This window comes from Anolis sagrei, chromosome 5 (assembly GCF_037176765.1).
Source record: "Anolis sagrei isolate rAnoSag1 chromosome 5, rAnoSag1.mat, whole genome shotgun sequence".
Classification (NCBI taxonomy): Eukaryota; Metazoa; Chordata; class Lepidosauria; order Squamata; family Dactyloidae; genus Anolis; species Anolis sagrei.
Window position 1 is genome coordinate 158,811,483 of NC_090025.1, and position 23,699 is coordinate 158,835,181.

General features: G+C 40.5%; 2 protein-coding genes across 3 annotated transcripts in view; one reads left to right on the forward strand and one right to left on the reverse strand.

Annotated features, from left to right (window-relative positions):
* FAM234B (family with sequence similarity 234 member B) overlaps positions 1 to 4,336 on the forward strand; it is a 34,616-nt gene extending 30,280 nt beyond the window's left edge. The window contains exons 13-14 of one of the 2 annotated variants that reach the window (XR_009631580.2): positions 843 to 3,869; positions 3,912 to 4,336. Coding sequence is in view for 1 of the 2 variants with exons in the window: in XM_060777192.2 (XP_060633175.2) it covers positions 843 to 848 (6 nt within the window). In the remaining variant the exon portion in view is untranslated. Of the gene's footprint in view, positions 1 to 842 lie in introns of both variants that reach the window. The other variant, XM_060777192.2, reaches the window with a different exon arrangement.
* A 1,039-nt stretch (positions 4,337 to 5,375) lies between these two features.
* GSG1 (germ cell associated 1) lies at positions 5,376 to 22,924 on the reverse strand. Its single transcript, XM_060777193.2, has 6 exons — positions 22,655 to 22,924; positions 18,209 to 18,533; positions 14,405 to 14,452; positions 13,279 to 13,431; positions 12,197 to 12,308; positions 5,376 to 9,016 (listed from the first exon to the last, which is right to left on the reverse strand). Exons 2-6 carry the CDS (start codon positions 18,531 to 18,533, stop codon positions 8,677 to 8,679), a joined length of 978 nt encoding a protein of 325 aa, XP_060633176.2. The 5' UTR covers positions 22,655 to 22,924; the 3' UTR covers positions 5,376 to 8,676.
* Positions 22,925 to 23,699: the final 775 nt, after the last annotated feature.

Consider the following 23,699-nt stretch of genomic DNA (forward strand, 5'->3'; position numbering starts at 1 on the left):
AAAATGAAGGCATTGTACAAATCAGCAGTGCCAAATGGAGATACTTTTCTACTTTTTAAAAATTCATTTGACTTACAGGTAGACTGAAGGTTCAAATTGTGACTATTGCTGTTGATTGACATGGTGAAGCTAGTGCTAGAAAGAATATGAAATGGGTTACCTAACATCAGGAAATCACACCAGGAAGAATAAAAGTGCAATCTTCTCCTGGTACTTGAATGTCCCAAACTGATGAAAAGGAACTTGCAGAGAAAAAACATCCACAAACCCCTGTTTTCTGTACAGAAAATGTTTTTACTGTGCAGAAAATAAGGGTGTGTAGAGGAGGAGGTATTAAAAAATCTGGGCATTTTCCCCCCCACAAAGTAATTCCTCTGCAACATTTCAGGATATGGGCATACAAGGAGAATACTGTGGATAAAGACTCATTTTCTCCTGCAACAAGGTGAAAGCCACTCTAATTATTTGTCCCTACTTGCAAAGATGAAATAGTCAAGGATTTACATATCTAGCACCTTCTGGCTTACATCTGGGTTTAGGGACCCAATGAATTCTTGATACAGTGAGATTTTGGAATTCCCTATGGTTTAACAAGGGCCCACCCAGGTTCAGAGTCTATATGCATTATTTCCATTTAACCATACCTGACTGTCATTGCATGTATTTTTTAAAATGTGAGTTGGATCTGCCACAAAAATTAGAGCATGATCAGCCCATCATCCTTCCTGACATACTATTGATGTTGTGGCTTGAGCCCTGCCTATGATAGAGTCTCTTGTCTGAGGCCTGCAAAAGCCCCTTGTACCTGACTTTCTTTTCCCCCTGCTTTTCTTTTCCACAAGTTCTAGCCATGGAACTCCTCAGGTTTTTGGAGCAATGGGACAAAAATGTGGTTCGCAATATCAGCAAGCCATGCTGCTCGGCAGACTTCCTGATGCATTCAGCCAATCAATAATGGAGACTGGAAGCCCAGCTGCCAATAGCTGCACAATGCTGGAAAGGCTGTACTAGCGATCCTCAGGCATACCGATCTGGAAGGAATGCTGCTCGATCCCTTTGTTGCTATTCCCTGTCTGTGTAATTCCTTTCAGGTATGAAGATGTAAATTTATGCAAAGATGATGGCATATCTGTATGTATATTGTATTTTTAAGTTATAAAATAATTCAGGAAGCTCAAATTTGTATTTTAGGGAAAAATCTGCATTTTGCTTTTCTTCCTATTGTATTCTTAGCTTTTGCGTTCCTTCGTCTCTTTGATCTTCTTTGTGTTAGGGTCACTATTGTGCCCCATTCTGTTCTTCTCCCCACCCTCACCTTTTCTCACTCAAGGTCAAATAGTATTATATGTTCAGTACCGAATGCATTGTATATGCTCCCCCATAAATTCAGATCTAGATGGATTTGATGCTGTGTTGTCTCAAATCTGCCCCTCTTCCAATCATGTTGGAACCAGCTGCCCTGTGGGTTGCTATAATTTTGGTTATTCAGCATATTTCGAAGCATTCATTGCAATGTTTTTTTGTATTGGCAGGGAGCGTCTGAAAATGCCTTGCTACATTTTGGTGCAATACAACTGTAGGTGGTGTTGCCACTTTGCAGACTTCTATGGTGACCATAATGATTCATAACTCATACCTAACTCTGCCTCTGACAAAAGCAAGAAATAGATGGAAACCAGGGCACTGGCCCATTTCCTTAGGTGATGATTCCTAGTTACAGGGTAGCCTATGTAAAGCGGTTTTCTCCAAACAGGTGGTCCCCAGATATGTTGATTAAGGCTCCCATCATTCCTGTCCAGAGGGTATCTACAACGAAATTTTTGTAGTGTTTGCATTTTAAGCCTGTTAAACAACTTTATTTTTCATTACTGGGTCAACTAAATTGTGTTGACTCCTTCCCTGTGTTTGTGGAGCACACCCCATGTCCTGATTTCAAGTATGATCTGAAATGGCATTAGATTCAGCACCATGAGAGAGAGGCAGCCAGTCAGAAAGGAAAGTGTTGCCCTTCTCCCTCTATTGCAGATCCTTGTGGCTCTCACCTCCTTGCCATTTCCCTTCTCTGTTGATAACATTTTATTTTCACCCCAATGCCTTCTTCTGAGAGATGTTTCTCCAGAAAAGGGTTTGTGAGAGGAGTGGCTTTTGTGCAACAGACATGGTCCATTATCGTCTGCCCAGTGCTGTGCTCCAAGGAAGACATTTGAGCCTTTGTGTAAAACTGCACTAGTCTTTTTCCTGTTGTGGTATTTGCAGCATCAGGGAGGTAGCCAGCCCCTTTCTCCAAATTGAGGTACTTGGGATTATCTAGAAGGATTACCCAGCCATAGCAGCTGTTCCAGAGGCTGTGCTGGCTATATCTCAGCTGCAGCATCTGCTATTAATGGAAAGTAGTTCTTGAGGCTTTCCAGCAAAATAGTGGGTATTGAGGGGTGATCTTTTTGGGGGTTGGGAGATTTTCCTCCTCTTTCACTCTGCTTTAAGTGTAAGATTCACCTCATGGGAGAACCAACCCTATTTCTTTGATGTGAAAAAAGACTGGCAATGGCATTTGGGGAATGCATAAAGATTCAGCTCCTTCATGAATCCACGCTCCATTGTACAGTTTCCATTTTTCCCCAGTAGTTCCTGCCAACTGGTACTTAAGATACCTATATTGGAGGCCATTAACAAATCTTGAGGTTTTAAATTTCAGAATATCATTATGTGCTTAGTGGAACGTCTTCCTTTTGTCTTTGTTCAGTTTCCCATGACAGTATGTATGACAGAAGGAGAAAAACTTCTATCCGTGGCTAGGCTTATATACTTCAGGTTGTTGTAGGTTTTTCAGGCTATATGGCCATGTTCTAGAAGCATTCTCTCCTGACCTTTCACCTGCATCTATGGCAGGCATCCTCAGAGGTTGTGAGGTCAGACCTCACAACCTCGAGGATGCCTGCCATAGATGCAGGCGAAATATCAGAGAATGCTTCTAGAACATGGCCATATAGCCCAAAAAACCTACAACAACCTAGTGATTCCGGTCATGAAAGCCTTCGACAATACATTTATATACTCCCCCCCCCCTAAAGTCCTAAATGTAATCTTTCATTATAGGACAGTTGCTCCAGCTTTTTCATCAGTTGTTTTCGTTCATGTATTTTTTGTAGGTTTTCTGTATGATACGCTTTTTGAGATGTGTTTACCCATACAATGGTTGCTCTGTAGATTTATATAAAAACATTCCAGTCTTGGAAATGCATTTATGATTCCTTTCCCAGTCAACCCTATTGTGTACTTTTCACGCCTATTATACCTTGGATCAAATTCTTCATTGGAAGACAACCCTAAGATCTCATTTTGTACAGGGTTAGTCAAAATGCATAGGCCAATAAGCCATTCAATTGAATGGCTTATTGGCCTATGCGTTTTGACTAACCCTGTATTTCAGATTGCATCTATACAAGGCCCAGTTAGAACTTTTTGCCTCCATGTGTATCTTTGCACTTCCTCACGTTATAATGTGTACATAATTTATACTTTATATTGTAAAGTTTACATTGAGGTACAGATTCTGATTCACCCATTTGTATGAAATTCTGTTGGAATTAATTGTAAAACCCTGCTTTTTAAAACCCTTCTGAATATTTTGTTGTTACCTGAAACTTGGTTATCATGCTGCTCATTCCTAATTAGTAATTACAGATAATTTATTAACTAATCTAATTCCAATCCCTGATTCTTGGCTGGTGGTATTTCACTTTTCATAACTCCATGTGAAGATTGTCCATTGATTCCTTTCCATATACTGGTGTTAGATCAAGGCCACAATAAGAGGGATATTTGTCCATTGAAATAATCATTTGTATATACATTGGTTTCTTGTAAATGTCTGTTCATCACAATAATTCTTTAACCAGTCCTTGATGTAGGACCTGGTCATTTTTATTCTTGAACCCTTGGAGAGTTTGTATATATGAGAGGAAAGTTTAGGTAAGCAGTTCTGTAAATACTAGCAAAACAAACAGCACTTGTCTTCCCCCAAAATGCCCTAGACCTGGCCTGCATTCATAAAGATATTAGGTAAAGGCATATTAATTTGTTTAAGGTTTCCTCAGGAGGAAGGGACTCCGAGGTTACACAACCATGGCTGGCAGTTCTGTCACTTACCTGAAATGTCAGGATGTGCCCAGAGGGTCTCTTCCTGCAATTGATATATTTGATTTATATTGTTTGGTGACAGTGAACCCTCCACAATGTGAATCTTTTCCACATTCTGTGTGCACTTTAAGAGCTTGTCTGTATTTTGTTTGAATGTGAACCCTACAGGTGCAAATAAATACCATGCATATTAGCACTCTTTGGTGTGTGACTCATTTTTTTCTAGCTCATCCAAGCAAATTGTGAGAGATATTTTGGACAAGAAGAGAGGAAAATTGATATCCCATGCAGTCTTGAAGTTGTAAAGCAAGAGTAGAAATGATGCAGTTCTGCATGATCTGGAATTTCCATTGTGAGGGGTTTGGCCTCCAATTCAGTGGAAAGTGGCTGGGGACAGGGCTGGCAATGGGGGAGCCAATTTTCTGGCAGTGGCATACAACACCTTCACATGGACACCACCAGAACAGAATTATATCAGAATATCTTTAAGGGGGGAAACTGAGATATGATCTAGTGAATGAATGGGAATCACACAGAGTAGACCTCCCCTACACCCTTTGGTTTAGTGGGGAACTGCTCTGTGTATTTATTCTAAGTTTAAATGGATGGAGGCCCCAGTGGTGCAGCGGGTTAAACTGCTGAACTTGCTGACCGAAAGGCCAGTGGTTCAAATCCAGGGAGCAGAGTGAGCTCTCGCTGTTAGCTCTAGCTTCTGCCAATCTAGCAGTTGAAAAACATGCACTTGTGAGTAGATCAATAGGTACCACTCTGACAGGAAGGTAATAGTGCTCCATACAGTCATACTGGCCACATGATGTTGGCGGTGTCTATGGACAATGTCGGCTCTTCAGCTTAGAAATGGAGTTGATCACCCCCCAGAGTCGGACATGACTAGACTTAATGTCATGGGGAAACCTTTTCTTAACTGGACATTTTAGATTAATGCATACTATTAAATCCCAGTATTTGGAGAGGCACTACACCATCCAGGCTGAAATTCAAATGCCCTGTTCCTAAACTGCAAATACTAGGATTCCATAGGGTATTGCCATGCCAGTTAAAAGTGGAATCATGGTGCTATAATTGCACAGTGTGAAAGGGCCCTGCAATAAGTATACGATTGCTTTACATTTTCTTCTCAGTGTCAAACTCTAGATCTCAGAAAACCTATGAAACTATAAGATAAATCAAGATCCATTCAGCAGAGCATACAAACTCATTCACAAGCCTCAGTCTTTTATTAAATGTGTGTATGCTTTATTCAGGTCCCATTGATGTTTGAACAAATCAAAGTAGTCAAAGTGAACATTTCCGAATCGGAAGCAGGAATGCCTATTTAATTCCATTTTGGCATCTTTCTTCCCTCCCATCTAATATATTTCTCTGATGAAGAAAACCCAATAGCAACTCTGATCAATTCACCTCCTATGCACATTATAATCTTTGCATCATGTGAAGTGACTTCACTCTGTTCTATGCTTTTTAATATCTACCATTTCTGCGATGCAGTGGGGATTTGTTAGAGCTGTTTAGCGGGTCAAACCAAATACTTTTAGCCCTTGTTGTCTGATATAGTATATATAAGTTTAAATTAAATAGCTAGCTCTGGATAAGGTTGGGACCATGGCATATGATGGGGAGATGGAAGGTTAAACCTATCAAATTGAATAATTATGGGCTACCCCGCCTCTATTTATAATAGGAGGAAAGCTTTTGAGATGCTATCAGTCTGTATATACAATATTGAATTAAATAGCACAGTGATCTGATTCAGTGGCTGTATTTGCAGAAAACCAGAGTGCTTGGCTTCTCTTGGTTTACTGGCACACACAGCATTTTCACTCCTACTTCACACAAAATGTCTAAATAAATATCACAGAAAATGATTTGTGTGATAGTTGAACCTGAACTCCTGGTTTGTTGTTTCCAACATACCAGGGTCATAAAACGAGAATAAATCAGAGCATCTTGCTGGGCTAGAAATTCTGGATTCTGCATAGTCTTTAACTCACATAAATCAGATGCAGTGTGGCTCACACAAATGCATGTTGGCAGTAGCTCTGTTCATTTCCCTAGGCCTTGGTAATGGTCACTTCTGTTGCATTCTCCAAAGCATGGGGACTCATTCCGCAGGTCTCGTGGTTAGGAGTTATTGGTCACAAGATGAAAGAGCCCTCTGCATCAATGTCCTCAAGCTCTTGGATGTTCTAAAAATCTTTCAATCTTTTAAGCAATTTCTATGACAAAGTTTTTCAAATAGTTTCAGACAACACCACTGTGATCCTCTACCTGAACACACACGGAGGTGTCTGATTAGATTCCCCCACCTTGCAATAAAGTTGTGGGATTGGTGCATCCTATGTGACCTTCATCCACTTTTCAGGAGAGCAGATGCTCTAACAGATGCTTTGAGCTGAGCACTTGTGTGCTGTCATGACTGAAATTGGGCTGTTTCAGAATTGGGCTGCACTGACCATCAACCTGTTTGTGTAACTTCAGAACAAGCAATGCGAAATCTTCTGTTCATGAACCCACAGAGATGGGCTCTCATGGCAATAATAACAAAGATTCAACAGGACAAGTCCAGATATATCCTGTGTGGTTGCCCAGGCAGTTTCGTTTCAGCATCTTTCCAGAAGTCAGTATCATAAGCTTCCACTGCATCCAGATCTATTAACTATCCACAACAGCAGTGGGCATCCAGATCTTCAACAATTAAGCCCAAGACTTGGAAGATCTTTCTCTGATTCCTTTGTCTAAGGCCCCATCTACACTGCCTTGTATTCGAGGATCTGATCCCAGATTAACTAATTTAAACTGGATTATATGAATCTCCCAGATAATCTGGAATAAGAAGTTAATCTAGAATCAGAACCTGGGATATAGGGGCAGTTTGGAAGGGGCCTGAATCAGTTATTGCTGCAGCTCAGAAGACATCAACTCAGTGCTCATACATTACAAATGGCAAAAGTGTCCCGAATTCCTTGTTCTTAAAGAGGTCTCTCCAAATGAAGTGGCTATTGCCCATGCTTTGGACTTTTTGGTCTTCTTGTTCAGAGGTTTGTCCTTTTCCTTTATCATGGGAGCTATGTTTTCAATCCCTTGACAAATCCTCCCACTTCTTGAATCCACTGGTCAAGACATTCTTGAAAGGTTATAAAAATTTGTCCTTTTGAGCTAGGCCCAGGCACCCACTGGAGCTTAGAACTGGTTTTTTTCTTGACAGTCCAGGAAATTCCTGGAATCCATGGCCTAAGATTGCTTACCTGGAAAACAGTCTTTCTAGTGGCAGTTATCTCTACCAAATGAGCCATTCTCAGAGGATGAACCAACCTTATATTTGCTTCCATAAGATAATGTAATCATGAGACCAGATACTTCAATTTTGCGAAAAGCTGTATCTGCCTACTATCCAAGTCAGGGCATTATTCTTTCAGAATCCTACTGCTGGCTTGGTGAGTTCTGTACATTGCCTAGATGGAAGCAGAACATTGGTTTTTTACACTGATTGTACTTCTTCAATTTGTCAGTCCCAAAGAGTCTTCCTATGTTACTCATCTACAAAGAAGGGGTTGCCTGTTTCTACACAACTCCTTTGCAGTTGAGTTGCTGGAAGTATTCATCTGGCTTATGATCTAGCAAACAAATAGCCACCTGCCCAAGGAAGAAGCTGCTCAACCCAAGCTGTTACTGCATATACTGCATTTCTGGAAGGGGTTCCTCCATGTGACATCTATAGAGCTGCTATCTGGTCTAGATTCACTATATCTCATTATAAACTGGGCTTAAGGTCCCAGATATTGATTGTATATGGGAGGCAGGTCTCTTTTTCTGTGTGACATGATATTCCTACCTCTATAGTGAGTAGCTGTGTGTTTCGTGGAAAAGAAGGACAAGTTGATTTCCTGTGACTAATTCTTCAAGTGATCATCTATTAAGTCACACAGTATCACCTCCATCCTCTCAACCTGTCCTGTCTTCTCCTTATATCTTTGGCTTTTGCTTTTGTGGCTATGGAACTGAAGGTTTTAGACAGGAAGTGCACTAGTATGACATGCAGGTGAGGGGACAGAAACCACCAAAAGCACTTGTGTAATATCTCTAGAAAGATCTGAATGATGCACTTCTCTGGTGAACCAAATGTGTGAGTTCACAGACAAGCACTAAAAAAAACAAAACAATTACAGGTAAGAAACCTGTCCTCCCTTGGCAACAACAAACCAGGAGCACACACGTTGATGTCACCTAGAGCTTTCAATTTTCATGTGCTTTGCCCACTTGAATGAAGTATAGGGTGAAGTTAGATGAATTCTCAGTAAATGTCACGAATCCTGGGCATTTTGTTATTTACAAAGAATAAAGCAATTTCCTGTGTTCTTATGACCATATATAACAATGGAAGTGACTGGATGACTTCTGCCAACTCCAATTCTCTGGCTGAGTAAACAGAAAAAGCCAGGACTTCATGGGTCGCAATTTTTTTGATTTAGAAATCTGTTTCTTTTCCACTGTCCTGGTGGGCTTTTCCTGTCAGTCCTAACATGGATCTTCTTGAACTGACTTTGCAAGGACCTCATTCAGCTCCAAGTCAGGTTCCCTCTGTAGCACCTTCTGCTGCAGTTCGGAGTAAAAATCAACACCCTCAGAAATAGAGTGGAGAGATTTTTCTCGCTGCTGGTAGAAGCTACTACTTTGTTCTCTGTGGTGTTGGTATTGAGGTGGCATGAAGCACTGGCGGGGTTGAGACTGGTCTGTTGGGAAGGTCCCTTCACAGGCTTTCTCAAGGTTGCGCTTGAACGCCAGCACTGTCTTGGTATATGAGTTCAGGGTTGTAACTGCAGAAGCCATGCAACAAGTAAAGGAAGCCCAGGCCATGCTGAAAAAGAAAGGCATGGAGAATAAGAGTGAGAGAAGTGTCTCCTCACTTCTAGCAATGGAGATGGAATTTCTCACTGTCTGTCCAAATATGAAATGTTTCCCACCTTTACAGCACATTTTGGGAGGATGAAAGAGGCAGTGTGACATGAGGGGTGGAATAGAGGAGGCAAAGTGCAGCCCTAGGACTGTGTGCAGCCCTTTTCCCAACTCATGTTGTGCCCCCACTCCATTTCTTTTGCTAGACTGCCATTTTAATGGCCAAAAATAAAGACGAATTACCTCTCCCAGAAACTTGCAAGCAGGGGAATTCGTATTTTAGATCCACACTCTTTAGCATAAATAATACCTTTTTTTCACACTTTGCAAAATAAGTAATACTTTTTTTTCACAAACAACCACTTCTGGGTTAGTGTGCAAGTGTGTTGTATGTGTGTTTTCCTCTCTTAGCAGCCAATGCAATCTGGAGAGAGATCCGGTGTAGAAACTGGTCCATGAACCCATCTTCTGTTTATTTGGGACTACATTCAAATCCCTTCTTAACTGTGAAATTCACTGGGTGATTTAGGGCCAGTCATTATTATTTAACTCAGTGTAACAGACACAATTGTTAGGAGAGGGGTAAAGGGTGTGTACAGCTCTCAGTCACTTGATTGGAAATGTTTATGTAACTGTACTGACATCAATAAATATATAGAGCAGGGGTCCCCAAACTAAGGCCCAAGGGCCGGATGCAGCCCTCCAAGGTCATTTACACACCCTCACCATAAACTTTAGACTTAGGGTCACCCTAAGTCAAAAACAGGGGTCCTCAAACATTTTAAACAGAGGGCCAGGTCACAGTCCCTCAAACTGTTGGAGGGCTGGATTATAATTTGAAGAAAACATGAATGAATTCCTATGGACACTGCACATATCTTATTTGTAGTGCAAAAAACAATAATTAAAATATGTTGTTCAGGCTTGGCCCCATGTAACCGGCTCCTAGTCCCCATCAGGGAGATGGTGGCGGGGTATAAATAAAGTTTATTATTATTATTATTATTAAAATGAATAACAATTTTAACAAATATAAACTTATTAGTATTTCAATGGGATGTGTGGGGCTGCTTTTGGCTGATGAAATAGGGTTGTTGTTGTCGTTGTGTGCTTTTAAGGCATTTCAGACTTACGTTGACCCTGAGCAAGGGCTGGGTAAATGACCTTTGAGGGCCATATCCGGCCCCCAAGCCTTAGTTTGAGGAACCCTGGTCTAAAAGGACTTGAAGGCACACAAGAAAAACCATCCTAATTAACTTGACTATCTCATCAGCCAAATGCACTTCTTCTTTTGGCTCTTGCCTTAGCTGTTATCATTAGCATCATTCGAACATGCTAAAGCACTCCCTCCCCAGGAAGATTAGGCTAGCACCCTCACTGTCTACTTTCTGTAAAGAGTTAAAGACATGGATGTTCCACTGTGCTGTTGAGTAGTCAATTGCTTAGATAGCTGGCTCCAGCTAGGACCCTAAGTCTGGTCCTCGCACTTTACTATTCCGCCTATCTTTACTGCTGCCATATGATCCATGCACTTTACTATTTAGCCCTATTCTTTAAGTTATTATTGCACCAGTCCACCCACCCATGATAAACTGACTTTTGTTATTGGTTTTGGATTTTAATGCCTCTTTTATATTGTTACAATGTTGTAGTTTTACTTTGTTTTACACTGTTGTTACATATTTTAATGTGTTACATTTTAACTGTCTTGATCGGGCTTGACCCCATGTAAGCCACCCTGAGTCCCTTTGGGGAGATGGAGGCGGGGTACAAAAATAAAGTTATTATTATTATTATTATTATTATTATTATTATTATTAGGGTGCAGAAATATTATACTAGTTCTGCTATAAAAAATATCACATATTCTCCTTCACCATCCCTTTCTGTTTTCATGCCATGTGTTTCAAGTCTCCAAGTTGGCAGGCTGGGTCCATATTTCAAAACTATATGAATTCCATTCCTGGAGTCTTTGTGGACAAGAAATAGGACAAAAAAAAAACTTTACTTATATGTATGTATAAGAAGCCTGGGGGTTGAATCCCATTAAGTGCTGGGAGAAAGGTAGCATGTGGTACAAATGAAACCAATACAAACCCAGAGCATAAGAAAAATTTCCCATGGAAATATAAAATGCTACCATTGTAGCAAATTCTACCTCGGTGTACGAGTTTTGTGTATCCCTAATTTTCAGCTGCTATTTAACCATCTTCCAGCTTTGAGAAAATAATGCAAAACAAACCATGCAAGTAAATCCACAAATTAACCATGACCCCAAGGCATTAAGCAAATTGCCAGTCCTGGCTGCTAGCCCTGAAGTGCATAGATACAGAATCAAATGGAAAGCCTCAGGGTTTTTGTCCCTAACAGGATCATAAAGGACAAGGATGAGTCACCAGGAGAATGACAGTAAACACAGGAGCACTGTAGGCCAGCATCTTTAAATTGAAGACTTGTAAGCAAAGAAGGGTATTCTAGAGGGGCATGAAGTCATACAACAAGACTTGTAAATGAGGTTTCTTGAATTCAGGTGACCAAGGGGAGATTTACAAATATAAGCATTGTCTCTAGATGTGAAGCAAGTTCAGTATGCAAGGATTTATAGGATTCTAAAATCCCTATCCATCACTGTATTGGGGATTTTGTGAAATGCAGTTTTAAAAAGGTACACCCACACAGATACACTCGAATATATTGACCTGAGAATATATATACGGGGATGTTGTGAATGTAAAATGCTCTGTCACTGTGATCTCACTTTGAGAAAGAAAATTGTAATTATGGGTGGTAGATTATATATTCAAAGTCCCATGTTTGATTTCTGTTAAGGCTGGCCTTAACACTGGGCACAGTAAGGCTTTAGGCAGTAGATGCTCTTGGAGGAGAAGAGGGCTGTGTGTCAGTGCTGAAGTAAAACTCAACTGTCAGTCCAATTGGCACATGGAAAGGGAGGAGGCATAATCCTCATAAAACCAAGTGACTTGAATCTGTGATGAACCCTACCACCTCTAGCTAATGGATCACTTAGGTACAGGGCCTGGGTTGGGGAGTTGTACTCCAAAAACAACATTTCCTAAGCCCAAGGTCAGCATTTTAAGAGCAATACTATAAACATATTTTCATAAAGAAATATAGCGCATACTAGAAAGCCCATCCATAGTCCCACGAATGTGGTCTCCAGTCTTCCGGTCCCAGGTTAACAGTTGCCTGGAAAACTTGACTGTACATCATGTGAGCCACCATCCCAAGGAGGCCTACAATGAGAGCAAAGGGGGGAAATGTCATCTACTCCAAGCCACAGGTTAGAAGGGAGAGACATTGCATATTTCTCCTTCCCTGCTCCCTCTTCTTGTGGAAGTCTTTTCCAGCTTTGAAGATTTGTGAAATGCTTTTGTGACTTGAAGCTCACTGGGTCATTCTAGTTTCCCCTTGGTTCTCTTGTCATATTTCCTATTTCCTCTCTTTTGTTTTCTTTGCATTGTTTTGCTTTTTTCTATCATGGTTGCCTTAAAAATCATATGCTAATTGTATGTATTATTGCAAACTTAGGAATTAATTGTGAGTGTATTTGTCTTAAATAATAATAATAATAATAATAATAATAATAACTTTATTTTTAAACCCCACCAACCATCTCCCCCAAGGGGACTTAGGGCAGCTTACAAAGGGACAAGCCCAAAAATTACAGATAAAAACAGAGACACAATTAAAATCAATGAATAAAATAATAAAACAAACACAGTCATAACAACATCATAAAAACAATATGGCTGAGATAAAGGAAACATAGCTGAATTCAGTCACCTGTTGACTTATGGCAACTCCATGGATTTCATAAGGTTTTGCTTAATCAAATTACTCAGAGATAGTTTTGCCGGTTGATTCTTCTTAAATATAACCTAAAGCTCTTGGCATTCATTGTTGATCTCTCATTCTCAAGTATTAATCAGAGCTGAACTGGCTTAGTTTCCAAGGCCAGACATGATCTGGTGTCTTTAGGTATTTAGGCTCCAGAAATTAATTACCAAACTTGAAATGCGTCTCAGTACTTAAGAAAACTGTAACAAGGTGACCTATGGACATAGGTCAGCTTCTTATAGTTCTTTCCTTACTTGAAGGGCCTGGAAAGCCCTTCAGGTAAGGAAACCCCTGGGCATCCCTTGAAGTTAATGTCTGTTAAGTGGCATAGGACCCATGGTCATTCAATGCATCCAAAGCTCTTACCTGACAATACAGAGGAGACGGCAGCAAAGGCGTTGAGTTTCATTCCACAAACTGGGTTTCCAGTGTATAACATGTCCAGAAGCAGAAGGATGAAGCTAATCACCAGTAAGCATATGTACACTATCTCTGATCCAAGAGACAGCCAAAGGATGCCTGTTGCACAAATCAGTCAAAGTTACAACACAGAACAGAAATCTCTTATCTTCTTCCTATTCTCACTAAACAAGAGGTGAGAAATTAAATTACTGTAGACTTGCTGAAATGGCATACATGTGTCTGACAGATGCCCAGCAGTATCCTCAGATTTGGCAGCCCTGAGGGCAGCAAAACCAGGATGCTTAATAGTGAGGCCCCAAGTTGTCTGCCAAATGTGAGTGCTATGCTGTTTTTCCCTTCATGAAACACACAATGCACACCATACAACTGTCCCAATCTGGCAGGAAATGTTCCAAGTAATCCTCTGTTGTCCCACTTGGCCACGTGTATCTCACTTTTCAGCTGTGGAATGTTGTGTTTATATGAAAGAAAGCAGGCCTGTTCTAGTTCATAGTGAACATTCCCATATCCCCCCCCCCCCCCCCCCGAGCAATGTTAAGTGACTGTTAAGGAGAAGCTTTTAAATTCAGGTTAACCATCATTTTGGTATCCCAAAAGGTTTTTATCAGTCTCCCATAAGATATGCTGTGTCCTGCTAATAGAAATTGCTCAGTATTTACCTGGCCTTGGAAACTGGTCTGGGAATTTTAATAACCCCAATTACAAAATATACTTCCATCAGCATGATTTGTGTGGGGAAGGAAATTGGAATTCTTTTTCCCAGATGAAATCAACCAATCAACTATAATACAAACATGTACCATGAAAGAGAACAGTACAGCACAGAGCCAGCTCACCATCATTAGGCAAAGGAAGGAGGTTGCCTCTGGGGACAAACATACAACACCCACAATCCCAAACCTCCTTCACATATGTTTTCAGCTCCTGGACATAGAGTGAGAGGGGTGCCATTTTGTTCTTCATTTCCATGCCCTTCTACAGCAGCCCACAGTACTTTATACATGGTGTGGTTTTGCTGGAAAATTGTGCTCATTCCTAAAGCAAGTCAAACACAAGCTCTAACTTTTACCTCTTTCTGCTGGAGGGGAAAGTTCAATGAAACTGCGACACTTGTCATCTGAAAGAAATAAAGAAAGAAAGAATATGCAAGACAGACACATAAATTACCTCCCAACAAAAGATTCCCCCAGGCAGTAAGAAGCCAGACCTTGAAATTGCTAGGCTATTCATTGCTAATCAAGGTGGCCAATTACACCTACCTCAAACAGACAAAAGCTCTTTCTCCCACCCTGGACATTCCACAGTTATATAAACCCAATTTTCCTAGTTTCCAACAGATCCCTCAACCACTGAGGATGCCTGCCATAGATTCAGGCAAAATGCTTCTGGAACATGGCCATACAGCCCAAAAAACCTACAACAACCCAGGCACATACATGTTTGAATGTATTATTGTTGAAATTCTAATTAATCTGCCTCATTTGTCAGAAACAGCACCAATAAATCCCCTACCATCTCACTTTTCATTTGATTCTAAAATGTCCCTGTTCATCTCTCCTCCTGTTGTCTTCATGGCTAGAAACAGACCTTGAAGTGCAAACTCCGTATGCATTCAGTTGATTCAGCAGGGGGCAGAGGAGATGGTAACCTCTTGCCCTTTTCTGTACACTCAGTCAAAAGCAAGCAGCTACATCTACTCATAACTTGGTTTTACTTCATTAATAAAGTTTCCCGTATTAGTCATATGCTGATGTTGTTCAGTCACATGCATCTGTTTTGAATTTATGAAGTATGGGAGGGTATGCCATACAGCATATGCAGTGTTGATGACTGCCAAGCTTATTTATGATTTTCTATTCACTGATAAACAAGTACCCACTCTGTTCCAAAGACTTCCTTAATTATGTTGTCTTTTAGGCTTCTGGTTTTGCAGATTATATTCTCAAGACACAGGTTTGTTTGCTAAAGTTAGTGTGTCCTCTCTACTTGAATATCAGGGTTTTTCTCTCTCTCTCTGCCTGCAACACTAATCTCTCTGAATCCCTATGCATCATTCCATTTAGTTCTTTGGCACTCAGAATTCCTACCAATTCAGCAACAACTGCACAGCCCTATGCACTACTTCATGGGTGATTGGATAAAGCTGACCCTGCTGACTAATATCTTGATCTTATGCCTATTAGGGGAATATACATTGTGTCGATTGCAATGGAACTGCTTTCAGATTACTGCTATATCATAGTAGGATTGTATAAGCCAATCTCTTCTTGATATATTATAGACATTTCATTATGGGTGCCAGAGGCTAAGGAATGCTTCATAGCCTTTGGTTCCATCCTATACTGACAAACAAAACAAAACAAAACAAAACAAAACAAAACATCATCACATGAAATCATTCCATGGTGATCCATGTTTTGGTCACACCCCAAATAGATTACTGCAATGCCCTCTATGTGGGGTTACCTTTGAAGACTGTTTGGAAGCTTCAAATGGTCCAATGGACAGCAGCCACATTGATCACCGGAGCAGCATACAGGGAGCATACAATCCTCCTGTTACGTCAGCTCCACTGGCTGCCAGTCTGCTACCGAGCACAATTCAAAGTCCTGGCTTTAGCCTATAAAGCCCTAACTGGTTCTGGCCCAACTTACCTGTCCAAACGTATCTCCTCCTATGAACCACCTCAGAGATTAAGATCATCTGGAGAGGCCCTGCTCTCGGTCCCACCCTCTTTTCAGGCATGACTGGTGGGGTTGAGAGACAGGACCTCTTCAGTGGTGGCTCGGCTGTGGAACTCCCTTCCCAGTGATATTAGAGCAGCTCTCTCCCTTCTGGTCTTCATAAAAAAGTGAAAACCTGGCTCTGGAATCAAGCCTTTGGAGATTAACTAAAGGGCAATAATAGCTATGGAATTATGTGCAATTACTTTTGGAACGGCCCTGGATTATGATTGTGAATGGCATGATTTTTAATAGTGATTGTAATTTTTATATGTTTTTAATGTGCATTTATTTTAAATGTTAAATCTTTAACTTAATGTATTTTAACTGTTTGTTGTTCAAAGGCATTGAATAGTTGCCATATGTAAAGCCACTTTGAGTCCCCTTCGGGGTAGAGAAAGGTGGGATATAGAGTAAATAAAATAAAATTCATTAGAAAAAAGCTGAGTTTGAAAAAAGTTCTTCTTTGGATCATGGCCTCTAAAATCTTCCATTTTAGCCTTTCTGAGTTCACATTTGGCAGAGTTTGCCAAATACAGATAGAACGCAAATAGCTAATCCAGTGACTTCTAAAAGGCAGTCCTAACAGTACCTTTATGAGACTGAATTCCAACATATACTTTAATTCTTATTGTTAGCTAAGCCCATGCTAGTTATCATCTGGAGTGGCCAGAAAATATCAGGACTAGCTAGGAATGCAGTTCTTTGGTAATCTCATTCTTAATGAATGCACTGTGTAAATCCAATAATTTTCTTCTTTTTTATGAGAAAGTCTTTGAAAATCGTGCAAGGCATATTCTGTCCCAAATTTGCACATTTGTTTTGTGCAGAAAGCAGTATTTTTCTGCAGGGGAACAGCAACATTTATAGCATAGAAAATATTTCTGTACCAGAATATTATCTGTATGAAATAGCATTTTGTATGCAGAAAGCATCCCTTTCCCCCCACAGAGGATCATATTGTTAAGGAGAAGCACTCTATGATTCTATGTTTTTATGTTGTATATTCCTGCAGGGCAAGAGGTTGTACCAAATGCCCTTCCAAATTTGTGATTTTACTATTGATTCATGTTTACCTTGTAGGTTACTAAGATTTAGTAAGTTACTTGTGTCCCCTGAAAGCATTCTGTTGACCTTGGCTGAAACCTTCAGATTATCTCAGTTGGAAAGTTGAAACAACAAGGGGCACATCTACACTGACCATTTCATATAGTTAAACATACAAGGCACATTGAATGCATGCTACAGTGTGCTTCAAGCCCTTTAAATCAAGATAAGCAAAGTCAGGGGATACTCCTAAATAAAGCTCTTAATGCACATCTGTGCACTTCAAAATGAACCACATTGCATGGTGAAAGTGACTCTGGAAAATATGAATTGCTAAGCACCTGCTGATCTGCACAGGCACATTCTGCTGGGGAAATTGTAAAAAGCCCCACACTTTCTGCAGCTCTCAAGCCACAGACACTGTCAGCCTAGAACCAGTTTGAGGCCAGCCTCTGCAGTGTTGCAGGTACCATCTAGCATCCAAACCAGTTCTAGGACTTGCAATGAAATCATCTGCACAGTGAAACCTCTATGCTGGTTTTACCACAGATTAAATGGCTAGTGTAGATGTGCCCAAGGTGTCCTCTCTGTTTATCTGAGATTAATTGCAATTATCTCCCATACTACTTTGACTAGAATTGCCTTTCTCAGAAGCCATTCCACTTGGTCACTATGCACCTCATGTTGTCATTACCTTTTATATAGTGTTTCTCTTAGATGATAAAACATTGGTTACAACAAATTGTCAGAGTGCTCAAATAGAGAGGCTGTACATAAAAATGGGTTGTCTGGCTAAAATGGGAAACTTTAAAGTCTCAATCCTCTGCCATTTTAAGGCCTATCTGCATGAAACCTACCTCAGTTGTAGACCCCATTTACAACTGCAAGCCTGCCAAGTTTCAAAACAATTTACCAATCTAATGATGTTTAAGAATTATTTTAAGTTTTAAACATAATATTTTTTAAAATAAGAAAAACTGCAAAAGAAGATTCTGGGAATTGTACTTGCAGGTTGTGTCCATTCTCAGCCAATCATAGCATGGACACCATCAGACATTTTATCGGCTGAGATACACACAGAGAGTATTGTCTGGAGATCTTACCTGAGCCTTCTATGTTCTCTTCACATGAAAGCCATAATCCTGTGTGAAAGTAACGGAAGGCAAACCGATCATCACCTGTCTCCCAGCTATAGTGCACCACATCCTGAGGCAGAAATGATACGTTGCCAGCCAAGACTTCAGGAGGCATGGGGACACCAATGCACTTGGTGGTCTTTGTCTTCCCACATAAAGGTTTGGGAACCTTCTGGGTTCCAACGCACCAATAGCTACCCAGTAAGGCTGTAGTAGACAGGCTAAGGGCGAGCAAGTTCAGTAGCACAGCCAAGAAAGCACGGCGCCAAGGGAGGATTTTCTGAAGCTCCATCTGCAAGATAGAAATAGGCAGGTATCAGAAATATGCTCCCATGTTGCCCTTCACTACTGATGGTAATTGGGAGAGATTCCCTCAGAACCAGGGCAAGTTAAGGAGGAAACGTATATGTGAAACAGAGCTGGGGAAAGCTTTTGACCTACAGGTTTGGAGGACTTTAGTTTTTTAGAAGAAGAGTATTAAAGAAAGTTCAATGTTTCACTCATTTGAAACTATAGTTAGCAAAAATAATATAGAGAGTACAGTATAACAATTATACTGTATACTACAATGTATATAATACAATGTATTCTATATAATATGTGAGAGGAAGCCACAGGGAGGAGGGAGCAAGCTGTTTTCTACTTCCTTGGAGACTAGGACGCGGAACTTCAAACTACAGGAAAGGAGATTCCATCTGAACATGAGGAAAAACTTCCTGACTGTGAGATCCCTTCAGCAGTGGAACTCTCTGCCCCGGAGTGTGGTGGAGGCTCCTTCTTTGGAAGCTTTTAAACAGAGGCTGGATGGCCATCTGTCAGTGGTGATTTGAATGCAATATTCCTGTTTCTTGGCAGGGGGTTGGACTGGATGGCCCATGAGGTCTCTTCCAACTCTTTGATTCTATGATTCTAATAAGAGGTAATCCAGAAAGAGAGACTTTGGCATTTGGAAGGCAAGAGACTTGGAAGGTCTCTTGCCTTCTAAGTCTTGGAATGTCTTGCTTCAGTTTTGAGGTGAAATGAAATTTATATTTAAAATACAAACAAGTCTTTTAGAGCAACATATATACTATCCCCTTGACCAAACACAAGCTGGCACATGTGATGTTTCAAAGATGGAAGAAGGGGTATATACAAGCCTTGCCGTTGAATGCCCCTGCTCATACTGGTTTCAGCCTCCCTGTTTCTGAGCTTGTCTTGTGGAGCAGCAAATTCTGCAAGGAGTTTCTACTTCTATTTTCTTGAATGCAAGAATTCCTGCTTTGTTTCGGAACTCAAATAAAGCAAGTTTATAGATTGCATGAAGCAGCATTGCTCAAATTCAGATAAATGTGAGTAGCACATCTAAAGGGATTTCGAGATAAAAGGGGACTGTTGGGAGTTGAATCAACCCTGTGGAGTAGGCAAAGTTACTCCACAGGTAGTAACTCCAAAGGTAGTAACTCCAAAGTTTACCTAGTGGGCTTTCTATCATTATCATTATCTCAAAGGCTGGATGTGCATATGTTGGAGGTAGTTTGACTGTGCCTTTCCTGCCTGGCAGAAGAGGGTTGGACTAGATGGGCCCTGGGGTCTTCCAGTGAAATAGTACTGGTAAGATTATGTTGATTAAAATTTCTTATAAATGAATAAATGTGCAAATCTTTCTGAAACTTGTAGCAATGATGCCCTGGTTATATTGTATCACTGAAAATCAAAATTCAAGGAGATAGCTTTAGCAGTTTTTTTAAAAAAATGTTGCTCATAAAAACTTTTTTTAAAATTCCAAAAATCAGGGAATGTTTGAAATGTTCTGATATTTTTTTGGGGGGGGGGGGCAGTGGTAAATGTGTTCTACAATTGTAGAACACACCCCATGGCTCTAAAAATGAGGGGGGAAAGGAGCTCCAGAAACTTCCCCACTTGCACAATTACATAATAATAAAAAATAACATTTTCGTTACATCATTATAGTTACAATATGGAGCCCTTATAATATTTTAGAAACATTTTAGAAATGATTTGCTGTATCCTAATTTAGTAATAAACATTGAAACTTTTTTTCATTGACTGCACAGGCCTAGCATGTACACACTCATATACATGTGTATACACATACACACAGAGAAAGCTCCCCCCCCCTCCAAAACATCTTGGCTGGGAGAATAAACAAAGAGAGCAATATTCATGGATGATGGTGGAAACAATGAAGCAGTTGTGTAGCCCTAAGTCAGAAGATGCAATCATGGAATGTTTCAAAATACCACAGGAACCACCTATGGTGGTTAGGCCCTAAAAGACTATGTTCCATGACAAAGAAAGAGATTTCACAAGATGGAAGGCTTGTACTTGTTTCAGGCATAACCCCCGCTCCCGCTCCCCCCCCCCCGCCCTGTTCCCTGCAATCTAATTCTCTTCTTCTTAAGAGATTGACAGTTTCTGTCCTGTATTATCTGTTTGACTCTTCCTGTTAGTAATGTTGGTGCTGAATAGGCACAAACAGCACAATGCTCCCATTATGTGATCTCAGCCTAATTCTAGTCTGTCTCCTTCACAATTCCTCTGTCATCTTAAGTAAGACTGGGAACTCCTTGAAGCCAAAGTTTTGTCAAACACCATATGCATTGATTTTACTGAACACATTTGACTCACTAAGAATTTTTAAAGAAGTATTTTTCCTTCCAAGCAAAAGATGAGATTGCTATTTGAATGCACAGCTAATGATTTTCAACTTTTACAGGTCTACAAACAGAGTTTGCAGATCTACATAGAAAAAAGAACAGTGACTCCAGCCCAACTTTTTCTTCATGTGCAACTTGATATTACTTTAATATTAATTCTTGGTCACTCATAGAAAAAGTTGTCACTGCAGATGAGAATGCACAGATATGCCAAATTCTTTAACCATTCAATTCAATGGAGCTCATTACTGGGCTTCTGTTTTCCAAAACTGGAACAAGACCCCTGATTTTTAATTTTTGCTTGCTTGCTTGCTTCCTCCCTCCCTTCCTTGACAGTCTCTGTATACCCAGAATATCTTCAAAGGAAAAGGAATGGCCTCTGCACCTGCAGCAATTGCCCACTATGGCATCACAGGTTGGAAAAGCATGATTCAAATAGGATTGTTTTGGATCGCATCATAAGATGCCACTGCTCTCTTTTAGTTTATTCCCCAGCTTCTCACACTCAGTTGTGCCTCCTTTTTCTCTCTTCAGTGTTTTCTTCCTTTAGGCTCCTTTCTTTTTAAAAGAGCCCTTTTTCACTTCTGCAAAAATTATGCCTAGGGTATGAAATATTTAAACAAATAATGCCCTCAGATACAGAGAAACATATCTCCAGAAAATGTGCTCAAGATTTAATTCATTATAAATAAAGGGGGAGAGAGCCTACCTTCTATCCCAAAAGGGGAGAGGCTGCTTTTAGTATATAGATATACTTTTTTTAAAGCCATAAGCATATGCACACTTTGATTTTGTCATTTGGGAGTTGTAGTTGCTGAGATTTAGAGTTCATCTACAATCAAAGAGCATTCTGAATTTCAGCAACGATGGAAATGAACCAAACTTGGTACACAGAACTTTCACGACCAACAGAAAATACTGGAAGGGTTTGGTGGGCACTGACCTTGAATTTTGGAGTTGTAATTCACTTACACCCAGAGAGCACTTTGAGCTGAAACAATGATGGATCTGGATCAAACTTGGCACAAATACTCAATATGTTCAAATGTGAACATTGGTGGAGTTTGGGGAAAATAGACTTTGAATTTGGGAGTTGTGGTTGCTGGGGTTTAGAGTTCATCTACAATCAAAGAGCATTCATTGGGCCAAACTTTCCACACAGAACCCCCATGACCAACAGAAAATACTATGTTTTCTAATGGTCTTTGGTGACTCCTCTGACACTCCTTGCGACCCCCCTCCAGGGGTCTTGACCCCCAGATTGAGAAACACTGCCTTAGTGGTCTCTTCCAATTCTATAATTTTATCATTCTAATTCATTTCTGGATGAAGGCAGAGATTTTACAAGAGAACCAAACATGACACTATGTCCTATTTGTTGATGTTTCTTGCAAGAGCAATAAAGCATTCCACCCAAGTGTTATCTGCAAATTACTCTTTCATCCTTTTGTACAAGAACATTATTCCAGAATCAGTACAATTTACTGGGTTGCATAATAAAAGACAGAATGAACGTATAGGAAGACAAGAAGGAGACCCCTCACTTCCTTCAGCCAAGAGTATAGTTATGGAGTGGTGGTGTTAAAATTAAGGCATTGCTCCCAAATAAGAATTTTGAACTATGCAAATGAAATTTCCAGCATTGCAATGGTTGAAATCTGTGTTTGAAATCATTCAAACATAGAATTCTTCCATTTTCTGCAATTACAGAATTATAATCATTTTCCGAAATAACACCAAGAGTACCAATTACCTTTTTGGAGGTTTCTACAGTTGCTTCTGTTTAATCTGCATGCTGCATTGAATGTGGGACTCTTCACTTTTCCCCATCTTCCAGCTCTGGTGCCTGATAAGTAAACACATCGCCTATCTCCCTTCCTTCTCCCAGTTCCCCCCTGCCTCAACTTCCCCACCCCAGGCCTTTCAAGCTCCTCTGTGATTATTATTAAATGCTGTCCATCTAGCCAGCAGCTGTTTTTTGTGGGAAATGGGCATTTTATAATCCACAATGCAATCACAGCACAGCTGTTCCAGCAGATTAAAGAGGGAAAGATTGGTGTTGCAGGCTCGGATTAAGGATAAGAAGTGACCTCCATTCATGTGGGGAAGGGCAGGGAAGGATATTTCAGGGAAAACAGAGAAGGAGTCTGCAGTCATTCATATACAGTGGCAATTCAGCTGGTGACAGCTTCAGTATCAGCTGGTAGGTCCTAGTCCTTAAGCAAAGGGTTCACAGTGTAAAAGCAATGGCAGCTACGTTTTGTATATGTGAGCTGATTTTCTATATGTGAGCTGATAGTGCCCACAAGGCAATATGCAATAAAATAATAATTTATAAACCGAATAAAAAAATCATTCTTTAACAATCGGTTCTAAAAGCAAAAGGCTTGACAGTTTTGACTGCTCAATTGAAGGGAGTTCTGCAATCAAGGTTATTGTTGTTGTTATTGTGGTGTGCCTTCAAGTCATGCCTGACTTCTTCAGGATTCCTTCAGGATAGGAGGTTGTCTTTGCATCCCTCTGAGGCTGAGAGCGAATGATGCCTAACATTACACAGTGGGTTTCCATGACCCAACCCCGTTTGAGGCTACTATGTCAGATTTACCCATCTGGGGGTTCTCTTGGATTCAGCACTGTCACTTAATGCTCAGGTGACAGTGGTGGCCAGGAGGGCCTTTGCACAGTTAAAACTAGTGCGCCAGTTGCAACCAAGTTGTTAAGTCTGACTTGGCCATGGTGATCCACGCCTTGGTTACATCCAGATTGGACTACTGCAATGCACTATACATGGGACTGTC